Source organism: Megalobrama amblycephala, linkage group LG13 (genome assembly GCF_018812025.1).
Source record: "Megalobrama amblycephala isolate DHTTF-2021 linkage group LG13, ASM1881202v1, whole genome shotgun sequence".
Lineage (NCBI taxonomy): Eukaryota > Metazoa > Chordata > Actinopteri > Cypriniformes > Xenocyprididae > Megalobrama > Megalobrama amblycephala.
In genome coordinates this window covers 16745291-16761359 of record NC_063056.1, presented here as the reverse complement: position 1 = coordinate 16761359, position 16069 = coordinate 16745291, and the positions used below count along the sequence as shown (strand labels likewise).

At 35.0% G+C, this 16069-nt stretch overlaps 1 protein-coding gene across 1 annotated transcript in view; it reads right to left on the bottom strand.

Moving 5' to 3' along the window:
* Positions 1-8899: 8899 nt before the first annotated feature.
* The window catches only part of nbeal2 (neurobeachin-like 2), a 94163-nt gene continuing 86993 nt past the window's right edge, over positions 8900-16069 (bottom strand). The window contains 5 exon segments of the mRNA XM_048153685.1: positions 8900-9945; positions 10209-10344; positions 12300-12448; positions 14356-14517; positions 14630-14746. Of these exon segments, the coding sequence (XP_048009642.1) occupies positions 9838-9945; positions 10209-10344; positions 12300-12448; positions 14356-14517; positions 14630-14746 (672 nt within the window). The 3' untranslated portion in view covers positions 8900-9837.

Genomic DNA, 16069 nt, shown 5'->3' with positions numbered 1-16069 from the left:
CAGTTGTTAACAATAACGTCAATTTTAAGATTTAGATATTGAACCTCAAATGTAAAAATTACCATTGCAGCCAAATCTACATTTACTGCAGGTATAAAACTGTAGTAGGCTAACTGGAATATTCTATGAATAGGTTGAATCCATTTGATATGTTTAATAAACATATAATTATCTAACATAAAATTAACATAGTTTGACAAGTAGCTGGTTTAAACCTGGTTTAAGGGTGATTTTGTCCCACTAAGTGTCAGCTTCACTGAGGCTACATTTTACAATAGACCTATTGCTTCTGGTGTCTTAAATAAAAGATTCTCCCTTTGTCCAAATATGCCTACTTACCTAGTAGGGGAGACTGGGGGCAATTGTAACAGGGGGTAATTGTAACATCTCAAATTACATCAATCAGAAACGAGACAGAACCATGAAACTAATTTTGCATGTGCTCTGTGGAGATCCCTCTCTTCATGCCAAAGGACAAGCTTCTAAATCATACTTGGTCAAGTTTTTTTTGAGGTATAAAAGTTTTTTTTTTTTTTTTTTCATCTACACTACAGTTTCATCTACATACTGTCTTAAGCATTAATGTCTATGAATTTAAACCTGTCTTTTTTTGATGACCAATCTGTTGTCTAATATTTGATATCTTTATCAAACATTAGCTTCATTGTTTCTAGCGAGCAGGGTTGCTTGTCATGGGGTGGTACAGCGTGGTACCCCTGACACCATCAAAATAGTGCCCAATTTAGTAAGGACATCAAAATAGATTATTTTTTCCAATCATTTAAGAAAAGTGTTTTTGCCTCTCCATCTGGAGATCCATTTTACTGAGTAGGCCCTGTACACTCTCTGTTCACAGCATACCAAGGTCCAAACCAAGGAAAACAGCGAGGGGAGTTAGTTAATTGTTCTGAATAATATGGATGTAGTGGATATTAAATAGTTTTAACTATATCCATATTCTCTGGAGTTTATTGTGGTCATTGGTATTTATATGAAGGCGTTGTTTCAATTGCCCCTGCATGTGGGGGCAGATGTAACATTTGACTTCTAATGTTTCAATTAATATTGTGACTCTAACATTGCTTGTAAAAACATTTGGTGACTGTTAACAAGTAGAACACAGATACAAGTTACTGGACATAAAAATTGTATACAAATATTTCAAAAGGTTTTTGAGTAATGATGACATGACTGAAATTTGTGACAATTGCCCCCGGTCTCCCCCTAGGTAAAAAACAGTAGCCTATGTGAAATAGTAGTATGCCCAAATTTATAGTATTCATAAAACATAGGCAAAAAGTACTTAGAGGACCTAGCCTACTACTTCCAGTGATTTCCTGATGGGTGCATATATTGCTCCTTAGCTCCTTAGGTTGTGAATCAGTATATTGCGTAGGCTATACAAATTGGGGAACTGGCTCTATTTCCAGTGATATGGCAACAGCCTCAATGCACAACGTCACTAATGGTAATTATGAACAACAACAGCACAGATATCTTTCTGATATTAATCGTTTGTTTTTTAAAAGTAAATGATGATAAATACATATCCCTGCAACATTTCAGCCATATATGTTAGCTACACTATGCTCATTATGTGTCTAGCGATGTATGTTTATGCTGAAATATAAATAATAATACACCTATGGACACTTTACTATCCCATGAGGCCATGGGAGAGAAGTCGTGAATGGCAGTAAAGCAATGCAACTGACGCCGATGACAATGGCAACATGGCAAATATAGTACGTCTGGACTACATTCAGACTACACACATTCATACGGAAGAGGATTAGGGCCAAGCAATAATAATAAATGAAACCATCTCGAGATTAAAGTTGTTAAATTTTGAGAAAAAACTTGTTAAATTTCGAGAAAAAAGTCGAGATAAAATGTTGAGAATAAACTCGTTAAATTACGAGAAAAAAACGTGTTAAATTTCGAGAAAAAAGTCGAGATAAAATGTTGAGAATAAAGTCATTAAATTACGAGAAAAAAGTCGTTAAATTACGAGAACAAATTCGTTAAATTATGAGAAAAATGTCGTTAAATTTCGAGAAAAAAGTCGAGATAAAATGTTGAGAATAAACTCGTTAAATTACAAGAAAAAACTTGTTAAATTTTTGACTTTAAATAAAGTCATTAAATTACGAGAAAAAAGTCGTTAAATTACGAGAACAAATTCGTTAAATTATGAGAAAAATGTTGTTAAATTTCGAGAAAAAAGTCTAGATAAAATGTTGAGAATAAAGTCATTAAATTATGAGAAAAAAGTCGTTAATTTACGAGAACAAATTCGTTAAATTACGAATTTGTTCACATAATTTAACGTCTTTTTTCTCGTAATTTAATTACGAGAAAAAAACTTGTTAAATTTCGAGAAAAAAGTCGAGATAAAATGTTGAGAATAAAGTCATTAAATTACGAGAAAAAAGGTGTTAAATTACGAGAACAAATTAGTTAAATTATGAGAAAAATGTTAAATTTCAAGAAAAAAGTCGAGATAAAATGTTGAGAATAAAGTCATTAAATTATGAGAAAAAAGTCGTTAAATTACAAGAACAAATTCGTTAAATTACGAATTTGTTCACATAATTTAACGACTTTTTTCTCGTAATTTAATGACTTTATTCTCATAATTTAATGAGTTTATTCTCAACATTTTATTTCGACTTTTTTCTCGAAATTTAACGAGTTTTTTCTCGAAATTTAACAACTTTAATCTCGAGATGTTTTTTTTATTTTTTATTATTGCTTGGCCCTAATCCTCTTCCGTACATTCACACTATACAACATACTTTTTTTAACAGTACGCTCATCATCAAATGTAGTAGCTACTTAGTTTGAAGTTTTGGATGCAGCTTCTGAAAAATAAGGAAGAAATCAAATTCATGTATTACTAACTGCAGTAATCACACATTTTAGCTGAAAAAATATACCATGATAATAGGACTACAAATGTTTCAATGATTGAGCGACAAAACAGTTCAGATGTTCATTTTTTGTCACAAGAAAGCCAAAACTTGTCTTAAAGTGATAGTTCACCCAAAAATGAAAATTCTGTCATCATTTACTCACCCTCAAATTGTTCCAAACCTGTATGAATTTATTTCTTCTGCTGAACATAAAGGAAGATATTTTGAAGAATGTTTGCAACCAAATAGTTGTGGGGCACTACTGACTTCCATAGTATTGTTTTCTCCCCCCTACTATGGAAGTCAATGGTGCCCTACAATTGTTTGTTTACAAACATTCTCAAAATATCTTCTTCTGTGTTCAGCAGAACAGAGAGACTCATACAGGCTTGGAACAACTTGATGGTGAGTAAATGATGACAGAATTTTCATTTCTGGGTGAACTATCCCTTTAAGGCAAATTCACATCGAGGAGAATAACTATAACGGTAACTATAAAGATTTAATAATGAGAATAGCGAAAGTCCACATCACAGCTATAATGATAACGGGACAGAGGAATGTTATTGTTGGAATCACTTTCAGAACAATCTTTTTCATCTGATGAAAGATAAAAACGTCAACCAATCAGAATCCACCACCTGACTTCAAAGAGCTTGAGAATTAAAGTGGCAGACGACATAACTGCAGCGCATGCTTATAATAAAAAGAGTGTTATGGTCCATGGTGTGGATGCTAATATAGTTATCACATTATAGTTATCTTTACAATTATCAGGCCAGCACCCATGTCAATAAGTCCTGAGTCACTAGCAAGATTTTACAATCTCTAGATCGTGGTCAGCAGAGGCCGATAGGCAGAGAACTGCAAGGACAAGATTAAAAACCCTCCAAAGATGCAAAGACTTTGGCAGCCTGTTACCAAAGTGTGAATTTGCAAATCACAGCAAAGAAATAATAAAACTTTGATGGACACTGCCTGACAACGCAGAGACAGGATAAGGGGGTAGGGGGAGACCGGGAAGCTTTGTGGTTGTTTGCAGGTTGTTGTGGTTTAGGAACTACCCAGACAACAAGTGATTGTCAGGACTTTTAACCTACACCCCTTCCCCCACCTCTTCTTTTGGGGGTGGAGGGGAGATGCCTGGTTCTACTAAGAGCAAGGTGTCAAGCCCTCCTCCCATTGTTATCCACACAGATCAGAGCAGAATTGCCACCATAACCAGCACATCTCATCTCCTCTCTGTCCCGCTGCATGTAGTGACTGGAAGAGGCGCATTCCATCCCTCCATGCCAAAGCTGACCCCCCTTCCCCTGTCGTCCACTCAAACGTACCCCTTGGGGTGTTTATGGGTCAGCCAACAGGATGCTCGGCCCATTGGGAGATCAAAGGATTCCCGGCTCAGATAAATGTGGTGTAACTGTGACCTCTTCAACTCTAATAGGGTTTAACACGTCAGGACAGGAGGAGGGAATAAAAGACTGAGACGTCAGAGGAAAACTGAGACCTGATTTGAGAAAGGGATAGAACCTTCATTTAAGGATCTTAAAGGAGTCAATTTGAGGAGGGGGAAAAAAATCAATGTAAGATTAATTATAATACAAGTTTATTATATTTCTTAAAATATAAAATATGTAAATTAAAATGAATCACATTTAAACAGAATTGATGAAAAGCAGGGTTATTATAGTAAACTAAAACTAAAAGCATAAAAAATACGAGAAATAAACGATTTCACTTTAACATTAGTTAGTGTTGTAATGTTGCTGTTTGAGCATAAACAACATCTGCAAAGTCATGACGCGCAAAGTTCAGTGCAAAACTGAGATATTTTCTTTTACAGAAATCGCTTTTTAAGGACTACAACAAATGGCTGGAAGGGACTGCAACGAGCTTCTTCACGGGTTAGTGACATCACTAACCCTAAAATTTACATAAACCCTGTCCCCGAGAACATGCAACAAAGGAGGTGAGGCCATGTTGAGCTGCTTTAGAGAAGAGGAAGAGTTGTTGTAGCAGAGTGTTGTTAAGATGCCATCATTTTACTCCAGACTTCGTCACAAAGGAGGGTCAATTCAACTCTGGATTTGCACAAGATTAACATGACGGCACATGCTATTCGATGAGTTGAATCAACTCCACAGCAACTACATAAATGTATCCACTAACCATTCAGAAACATCCAGATCCATTCTATAAGTTGTAACTTCTTCCTGAGTCTCTCCATCAGTGTCTGACTCCGGTTTGAACAATGTAAGGCTGAACACCGTTACTGACAATCCTCATTCGGCTGTGTGAGATTCTCCAGCTTTGTTGTTGTTGAGCAACTGAAGCATGAGTTGTTAAAGCTCCGCCCTCTTTTGAAAAGCAGGCTGGGAGCAGCAGCTCATTTGCATTTAAAGGGCCACACACAAAAATGACGTGTTTTTGCTCACACCCAAATAGGGGCAAATTTAACAAGCTATAATAAATTATCTGGAGGGTATTTTGAGCTGAAACTTCACAGACACATTCTGGAGACACCAGAGACTTATATTACATCTTGTAAAAGGGGTATTATAGGTCCCCTAATATGAATTAAAAACAGTACTAATAATAACTAGACAAAAACATACCACAAAATTACTAAAACTAACAAAAATGAAAAATATAAAATAAAATAAAAACTAGAATAGCAGTAAAATAACACTGATTTAAGTCACGACTCAAGTCAATTTATATAGACTAATATATTTAATTAAAAGAAACAATATACACACAATCACATCACTCACTCAAGCAGGAAGGCTGTGAAACAGAAATGGGCATGTGTTCAACAGGGAATGGCTGTTTACATTTCTTTTGAAGCCATCATTTGTTCGAACAGACATGAAGCTTAACATAATTCAACCAGTTTGACATGCATAAAAAGAATCATGGAGTGATTTAGTCATAAGCATTTCATAAAACAGGACTTAAACTCTTATGGCTTCAGTTTCTCATCACAAATCTAAACTAAACTGACTCAACTCAAACAAGACCGACTCTCAAGGCTTTGTGTGCGTGTGTAGCAGCTGGGAAATACAGTGAAAAATAATGCACACTCATACAGTAATCGTTTCAGTGGCAGTGTTTGAACTATGAGCGATATACAGAGGACAACATTGTATTTAAGGAATAATTCACTGAAGAAAATGAAACTTCTGTCATCATTTATTCACTCTCATGACGTTCCAAACCTGTATGACTTTCTTTCTTTTGTGGAACACAAAAAGAGGATTTTGAAGACTCGTTCTAGTTGGTCTCATTCATGCAGTTAAAATTAATGTTGACTGAGGCATTAAAAAAAAAGAGAGAACCATATAAAAAATGATTCTGCGGAATTTTAAGTCATTATTCATTAACTAAAGGTTCCAAAAGGGGATTTTCACAGCAATGCCATAGAGAAATTATTTTTGGTTTCCCAAAGAACCAGTTAAAGGAATAGTTCACCCAAAAATAAAAATTCTGTCATCATTTACTAACCCTCAGGATGTTCCAAACCTGTATAAATTTCTTTGTTCTGCTGAGCACAAAGGAAGAATTTGAGAAACTGAACAGTTCTGGGGCACCACTGACTTCCATAATATTTTTTCCCTACTATGGAAGTCAATGGTGCCCCAAAGCAGCCTGGTTACAAACTTCCTTCAAAATATCTTCCTTTGTGTTCAGCAGAACAAAGAAATTTATACAGATTTGGAACAACTTGGGGGTTAGTAAATGATGACAGAATTTAAATTTTTGGGTGAACTATCCCTTTAAGTGATCTTAAAGAGATCTTATTGAACATTTTAAATATCAAGAACTTATATTTTTTTTAATTGAAAGGTTTATGGATGTTAAAGATTCTTCATGCCAATGAGGAACATTTATTTTTAAAGGTGTAACATGAAGAAATAGTTCTTTTGAGTTTGAACTTTTCAGTGAATGATTCAGTTCACAACTATTAACGGCTCGCCAGAGGGCAGTGAATTTGCAGTGAATAAACTTTAAATGTAGTTTTTTTTGTTCACATAACGCATATTGTACGACTTAATAAAACGTAATATATAGACATGCGCCAGAGAAACGTGCACGCGGCCATCTTTAGAAATTTTGTCTTTGAACTTCCGTTTTTGCTCTGTATATTTCTATGGCATCGCTGTCAAGGAATAACTAGCTGGTGAAGTGGATTTACTTGTTGTAAAGTTAACGAAAGTTATCATGAGCATTGTAATGTTTAAAACAGATGTCTTAACATTAGACCGGGAAGATTTTAAAACGAGCAGTTCATTCACAAATATGTAAGATCGCTGCGGAAATACAAACCGGAAGTCAAACGAGCGCAGCGCTGAAAAGGTTGCGTCGTTTTTGAAGCTCGAAAGACTCAGTCCTCAGTCATTGTAGTTCTAAAAGAGCGACCACAATTTTATTCCAATGAAGAAAGAAAGTCATATGAGTTTAAAACAATACAAATGCGAGTAAATACTGAAAGAAAACCCCTTTAAACAGTGTGTATAATTGCTGGCCGTTGTGCTCGGTGCTTCCCTTTATCTCTGCTGACTTTGCTATCCAGCGCAGAGCAGCAGATTTAACGCAACCATCCCAGAGAAGCCAGCAAGATGTGTCCTCTACTCTCTCAGTAGGGCCGAATACCCATGTGTCTCACAGACACCACTCACACAGCACAGCCTTCAAAGCATTCAGTGCGTCAAGAAAAAAAAAACAAAAAAAACAAAACATCTAGACAAAAAAATTCCAATGGAAACATAGACAGAATTGTGGCCCCAGCCAACAGACACATTCACAGGACAATTAAGACTAGCTGGCATATGTTTCACATATTACAAATAGTTTCATAATTACAGTGAACAACACAGTTGAGGCACTTTGCGAAGTTCAAAAATGGATACAATTTCTATTAAGATTTTGTGTAAATGAGATTGGAAGTGTAGCACATTAAGCAGCATACAAAGATGTTCTGAAACCATATCACGACTATTGTATGAAAAGAAGCCAAAAGTGCAATTTATGCCCATTTTAGAAAGCGCTGCCCTACAGTGGAAGATCAAACGTTAACATTTAAGAGGATTTTTGTGATGGCTGTGCGAATCCCTCAGCGCACCGACAGGAAAGGCACTTCCTTTTTATAACATATAACAGGATATGAAAGATACACAGTGCGAGTATGGAGAAAATCATCATTTTTATCAGCAGGACCTAATGAAATAAAGTGATAGTTCACCCCTAAATTAAAATTATGTGATCATATACTCACCGTCATGTTGTTCCCTAAACCATTATGGCTTTCTTTATACAATGCATCACAAAAGATGATATTTTGAACAATATCTGTTTTTCTGACCATACAATGTTGTATTGAACGCCATTGACTTTAATTGGAACAAACGACAATTCTTCAATATATATATATTTTGTTTATTTGTTCTTATTTTATTACTGACTGTTTACTTGTTCTGTAAAAATGTTTGAACTTTGTAGTAGTTACGATAACAGTTTTTGTTGTGGTATAAAAATTGTAATCAAGAATTATGAAATGTCACTGGTATGTAAAATATTGGTGTCAAACTTACGAAAGTAAATAAAAGTAATAACTTTTTTTGTGGCGAGGCAAGTGGAAAATTTCTTCAGTTTTGAAGTTGTTTTTTAAAGATTAATAAATGTTAAAAATTATGCCTTTTAATTATACTTTAATTACCCATTTAATCCCCCAAAACTGAAAAAAATAATTGATTAATCATGCTTAATTACAGTATAATGTGTGATTAATTAGTATATATATAATTAGTATATATATATATATATATATATATATATATATATATATATATATATCCCTATATATATATATATATATATATATATATATATATATATATATATATATATATATATATATCCCTATATATATATATATATATATATATATATATATATATATATTTTTTTTTTTTTTTTTTATTTATTTATTTTTTTTTTTTGCGTTCCGCAGGAGAAAGAAAGTCATACATGTTTGGAATGACGCGAGGGTGACTCAGTGATGACAAATTTTCATTTTCGGGTGAACTATCCCTTTAATATATTTCATGTCATAATCAATCATAATTATGAACATTTAAATTGTTTACCTGTTTTAAGGCACCAGAGGTACTGAATCAAGTCTCAAGACTTAGTAGGGCTCAAAGTGCTTCACATCGACAGACAAGAGTGAAAGGATCTTGTTCCAATTTAGGCGTCACATAATTATTGCGTTATACAAAGCATCTGCGAGTAACCGTGCAAAGCAATACAAACACCCACACCCACATACATACACAGAGCTAAAATGTCTCTGTTGGTGCCTGTCCCATGGAAAAATCTGAATTCATAGACGACATTGCTCAATAAAAGAAAGTTTTCAAGTGTCAGACGGAGTACCAGTGTTGCTGTGCCGACCGTGATCAGCGAAGCAAAAGCAAAAATCAGCATAGGAAGATCTACTATACTATTAAACAGCTCAGGTGATTACGGTTTGTCACTTAGTGACAGAGACTAAGTCCATCACGCTGAGCTTCAGTGCCTCGGGCTCCGGCCCAGTCTGTGATTCACAGGACAGAACATACTGCTTTTAAAAAGTTTAAGTTCAGTCTTAGCCGTCGATGCTTAAAAACTTGCAGACGACCGCTTGATTCGCCCGACCAAAAATCTTTGGAATGTGTGTTTGTTAAAAGCAGTATAAATCATCGCACTGTTGAGAAGAATGTTCCCTTTTCACAAAAAAAAGTGCATGTTTGGATGTCCCCTTCATGCTCTCTTGTTCCCAAGCTCTCTGTTTTGGGACTGCAGGAAACCAGATGAGCTCTGAAGGAACGGTGACGCTATCGTCTCTTGTGGAGGCGAAGGTTTTGCTGAAGGCACGTGGGGCTCATTTACCAGGAGGTTCAACGGGGTTGTATTCGGTCTCTCCTGAGGACACCTGGGAGATTCTACGTGTGGAGCCCCACAGTCGGCGGGAAAACTGCCCCGATCGCACCTGAATTAAGACAAATGTTTAATTTTTTTTTTTGAGAAAAGAAAGTGCTGATTTAAGTGAAAAAAATCAACACATAACAACTACTAACATCTTCAATAAAGAAAAGGTGAACATTAATTTTTTTGAAAACACAATACAGAAGAAACGCAATATTTAAAAGCGAACAATATTTTTACAGCATTTATTAATATTAATTTTTTACATGTACAGTATGCATGTGCAGCATGCATTTAATTTCAATCAGTTAAAGCAAACTCACTCACCTCTTCTGGTTTTCCTGCTCCCACCACAATGAGTTTGCCATCCTGTAGGCCCACCAGGATATGACTGCTCTCTTTCGTGACAGAAACACAGCGCACAGGGACCTTCAGGGCCAAGGGAGCCACAGCCAGATTTAAGCTACACACACAAAGACACAGGAAGAGAGACTTGGGAATGAGAAATAAACATGGACCCAGCTGCTGAAGATTTAATGTGATGACAAAGAATTTAAGAATGCTTCTACAATTAAAAAAAAAAATAATTAAATAAAAAATAATATGATCAAACAGGTGCTAAGCAGGGCAGCTGTACGCCTACACTACTGTTAAAAAGTTTGGGCTCAGTAGGATTTTTACATTTTTTTGAAAGTGTCTCTTTCACACACAGGCTGCATTTATTTCGATCACAAATAGAGTAATATTCTTAAATATTATTACATTTTATTATGTTTTTAAAATGTAATTTATACCAAAGCTGACACTCCAGTCCTCAGTGTCACATGATCCTTCAGAAATTATTTTAAATGCTGATTTGCTGCTCAAGAAACATTTCTTATTATCATCAAAGTTGAAAACAGCTTAATAGCTTATGGAAACTGTTGACAGATTTTTTTTTTAGGATTCTTTGATGGTGGGCATCACTTTTTTAAAAAAAAATAAAGTTTGTACCAAAGTTAAAGTCTTTACTGTAACTTTTGGTCAATTTAAGGTGTCCTTGTTGAATAAAAGTATTAAAGGTCCCGTTTTTCATGTTTTTTTGAAGCTTTGATTGTGTTTATAGTGGGCAATATAACATGTGTTCATGTTTCGCGTGTAAAAAAACACAGTATTTTTCACATAATTTACTTATCTGTATACCGCTGTTTCCACTGTCATAAAAACGGGCTGATGACTTCCTTGTTCTATGAAGTCCCTCCTTCAGAAATACGTAACGAGTTCTGATTGTGCCAGCGGTTCCTGTGTTGTGATTCGACAGCAGCTTAGCGAACCTTGCCCAGAAAGGTCACGCCTCTTACCATAACGTGGAGATGCACGCGCTCAGTGTTATTGTAAACATGTCTTTAATTTTACCCTATCAATTTGAGCCGGAATCAGACCCGGTGATTGGACTGCGGGATGAAAATAACAGCGTTTCGACGACATGGCGACAAACACACTCTACAAACGCAACTCTTGTGTATTCCTGTGGGCGGAGGTTAGTCAAAAAACTGTTTTAGTGACGTCATTAAAGAAGGAAGTAGAGGGATGTAGTCCAAACTGGCCGTTCGATGTAGGCGACTTCTGTTAAATAAAATATCTCGCTTGGCATTGAACTTTGAGCTTTAAAATTTTACAGATTTTATTTATACTCTAACAACAACATTACACACTAACTAAAGTTTGAAACATGGGATCACAAAGAACGGGACCTTTAAAGGATTAGTTTTAAAATGAATCACTTTAAAATGAAAATTAGCTTGAGCTTTACTCACCCTCAAGCCATTCTAGGTGTATATGACTTTCTTCTTTCTGATGAACACAATTGGAGTTTTTTTTTTTTTTTTAAATATCCTGACGTGTCCAAGCTTTTTAATGGTAAAATAAAGTAAAATATCTAGCTTCCACCAGACCGCCCTCCGTATTCAACTTACGAAAACTTACTTCTCATAATCTGAATATGGAAAGCGTAGGATGTAGCGTAAGTGTATTGAACTGTGAGAAGCCAGTTTACACTTTTTTCGTAAGTTGAATACGGTAAGTAATCTGGCGGAAGCTAGATATTTTACTTTATAACTTGTTAAATATTTTTCTTACACAAATGCATCGCAGTGTGGCGTGTGTTTGTGATGGATGTATGCACTTTCTTGAGCTTCATACTCGTTGGTCCCGTTCACTGCCATTATAAAGCTTAGATGCGTCAGGATATTTATTAATATAACTCAGATTGTGTTCATCAGAAAGAAGAAAGTCATATACACCTAGGATGGCTTGAGGGTGAGTAAAGCTTGGGCTAATTTTCATTTTAAAGTGAACTATTCCTTTAATTTCTATAAAAAAATACTAACCCCAAACTTTTGAACAATAATGAACAATAACAGTTAGAGGTTTGTTTACCTGTACAAGTCTCGAATGTGAAGGTTCCCCTGTTGTGTGCCCACAATGAGGTAGTCAGGCACCAGGTGCAAAGCTGAAATCTTTTCATCCAAGGTCTCAGATGCTAAGAGAGAGCCATTTACAGAATACACATGCAGTGCATATTTCTCCTACAAACAGGAAATAATAAAAAACAATGAATGTAACAATAAAAAAAATGGGTCTCAAGGAAGGGTTTGAGAAGCACTGCCTTAATGGACCTACTTATAAAAACAATATTATTATTTTTTACTTACAATTTTTAGTATTTTTTTTACAATGTGTTAATTTCCATTCTCACAATAACAATTTCATCACTGTTAGGCGGAAACCTTCTATCTCCAAAAATGGAAAAAACAGTATTTTTTAAAAAATAATTAAACACCACGTTGTCAAAGTTGATATTGTGGCTTTATATGCATTCAGACACTTGCATGTGTCACTATATTATTAAAATGTTACCAAAATCAAGCTCAAATAAAGTTAAAGGTGCCCTCGAATGAAAAATTGAATTTATCTTGGCATAGCTGAATAACAAGAGTTCAGTACATGGAAATGACATACATTGTCTCAAATGGAGTCTCAAACTCCATTGTTTCCTCCTCCTTATATAAATCTCATTTGTTTAAAAGACCTCCGAAGAACAGGCGAATCTCAACATAACACCGACTGTTACGTAACAGTCGGGGTGTACGCCCCAGTATTTGCATATGCCAGCCCATGTTCCCAACATTATGAAAGGCATTAGACAAGGGCAGGCAGTAACGTCTGGATGTGCACAGCTGAATCAATAGACTAGGTAAGCAAGCAAGAACAATAGCGAAAAATGGCAGATGGAGCAATAATAACTGACATGATCCATGATATCATGATATTTTTAGTGATATTTGTAAATTGTCTTTCTAAATGTTTCGTTAGCATGTTGCTAATGTACTGTTAAATGTGGTTAAAGTTACCATCGTTTCTTACTGTATTCACGGAGACAAGAGAGCCGTCGCTATTTTCATTTTTAAACACTTGCAGTCTGTATAATTCATAAACACAACTTCATTCTTTATGAATCTCTCCAACAGTGTAGCATTAGCCGTTAGCCACGGAGCATATAGCCTCAAACTCATTCAGAATCAATGTAAACAATATAACAGTATACAATACTCACATAATCCGACGCATGCATGCCGAACACTTTGTAAAGATCCATTTGAGGGTTATATTAGCTGTGTGAACTTTGTTTATGCACTGTTCAAGGCAAGCGCGAGCTCCGTGGACGTGGAGCACGAGAATTAAAGGGCCAGTAGTAGAGGTATTTTGAGCTGAAACTTCACAGACACATTCAGGGGACACCTTAGACTTATATTACATCTTTTTAAAAAAAGTTCTAGGGCACCTTTAAGAGGTTTTTGACCAGTGCATTTCAGACATACGTGTTTTGTCCGTCATTAGAATGGCCGCATCTGAGGCAGTAAGTGCATCGCATTACGTTTTCATAAACTTACAAGTTTATTGTAGCTATGTGGGTGCTCAGTTTTTTTTGTTGTTATTTGGCCAAAATCCTATTGAAGTGCTAAGGACAGAGTATTTAAGACAGTACTGGCTATAACTCGATTACAAATGCTAGATTAAGACTCTTCTCCACTCCTAAAATAACTAACACATTAGCCTTCATATATATAGTGTTTGTTGTGTAAAGAGAACTTATGTACTTATTCAAAGAACCAGTTCTTTATTTACCCTGGACCTTAGATGGTCTAAACTGTGTTTGGCACTCACTCAAGATTGAGGCGGGTGTAGTTATGAGGTTTAACAGACAGTTTGAGAATCCATTGGATTTATGAGGTTTAGTCAGAAGCTCTATTTAATACTTTTCATTGGTTAGATATTTATAAAACCCACAGACAGACATAAAGGGCAACTTTTAGTAATGGTTTATGAAAAAAAAAAAAGGCAGAAAATGGAAATATGAGGTTTCCCCCCGACAGTGATGACTTGCTTCTTTTGATAAACAGTGTTTAGTGGTCTGCAATCAATCAATCAGCACCTTTCCGGCTGAGCGGCCCTCCATAACGGTCTGTGCCACTATGTGTCCCTCCATGCCGACCTCCAGCTGTGCTACAGGGGCAGGAAGGCAGCTCTCACACGGTGGTCTCAGGGTCCGCAGGTACTGTCCACGACGCACACTGTGCATGATTACTGTGCCATCCTGAACGAGAGACAAAGAGAGCAAGTGAGAGAAAACTCATCAACCCTGATGGCAATGCAATAAAATTCAACTCCTGAAGGGACGTTTCAAAAATGGCCTGATTTAAACTGACCTTTGACCCTGAGAGCGCCATATCCAACTCAGTGCTGATGGCGACGCACGTGACCTCTTGATCATGTCCACAGAGCACCTGTACGGGCCGTGGAGACAGACCGCTAGAGAAACCACCCTAAGGTAATCAAAGAATATATTCTGATTTAATCACAAGTTATATTATATAATCATGCTGTAGTTCCGACTATTATTATATACATTACCATTCAAACATTTTGAGGTCAGTACGATTTTTTGTTTTGCTTTTAAGTCTCTTCTGCTCACCAAGGCTGCATTTATTTGATCAAAAATACAGTAAAAGCAGTAATATTGTGAAATATTATTACAATTTAAAATACTTGTTTTCTATTTTAATATATTTTAAAATGTAATTTATTCCTGTGATGTCAAAGCTGAATTTTTAGCATCATTACTCCTCAGGTCATTCTAATCATTTTAATATGCTGATTTGGTGCTGAAGAAATATTTCTTATTATTATTACAGCTGAAAAACTTTGTGCTGCTTAATATTTTTGTGGAAACCATGATACATTGTTTTCTGGATTCTTTGATGAATAAAAAAACCAAAAACATTTATTTGGAATCGAAATCTTTCTAATATTATGAAATCAAATGTCTTTACTGTCACTTTTGATCACTTAAGGCATCCTTGCTGCATTATTTTATTTAATACATTAATATTTTATTTAATAATTAAAAAAAATCGGACTGACTCCAAACTTCTGAACAGTACGATAACTCATAACAGTGATATAAAGTGAAGAAAATTCAGCATATCAGTAAATTAACACATCTTGAAAACAGCAAAAATAAATATGCTACTAAACACACTATTATTAAAAAGTTAAATATCAAAATAAATATTAACAAATTAAAATAAAACAAAAAAATAAAAATAATGTAATTAATGCTTGTGCTTAAATAATGCTTAAATGTCTTTACTGTCACTTTTGATCAATTTAATGTGTGTGTGTGTGTGTGTGTGTGTATGTGTGTGTATGTGTGTGTGTGTATGTGTGTGTATGTATATATATATATATATATATATATATATATATATATATATATATATATATATATATATATATACACAGTACAGTCCAAAAGTTTGGAACCACTAAGATTTTTAATGTTTTTAAAAGAAGTTTCGTCTGCTCACCAAGGCTACATTTATTTAATAAAAAAACAGTAATATTGTGAAATATTATTACAATTTAACATAACTGTGTACTATTTAAATATATTTGACAAAGTAATTTATTCCTGTGATGCAAAGCTGAATTTTCAGCATCGTTACTCCAGTCTTCAGTGTCACATGATCCTTCAGAAATCATTCTAATATGCTGATTTGCTGCTCAATAAACATTTATGATTATTTTCAATGTTGAAAACAGTTGTGTACTTTTTTTTTCAGGATTCCTTGATGAATAGAAAGTTC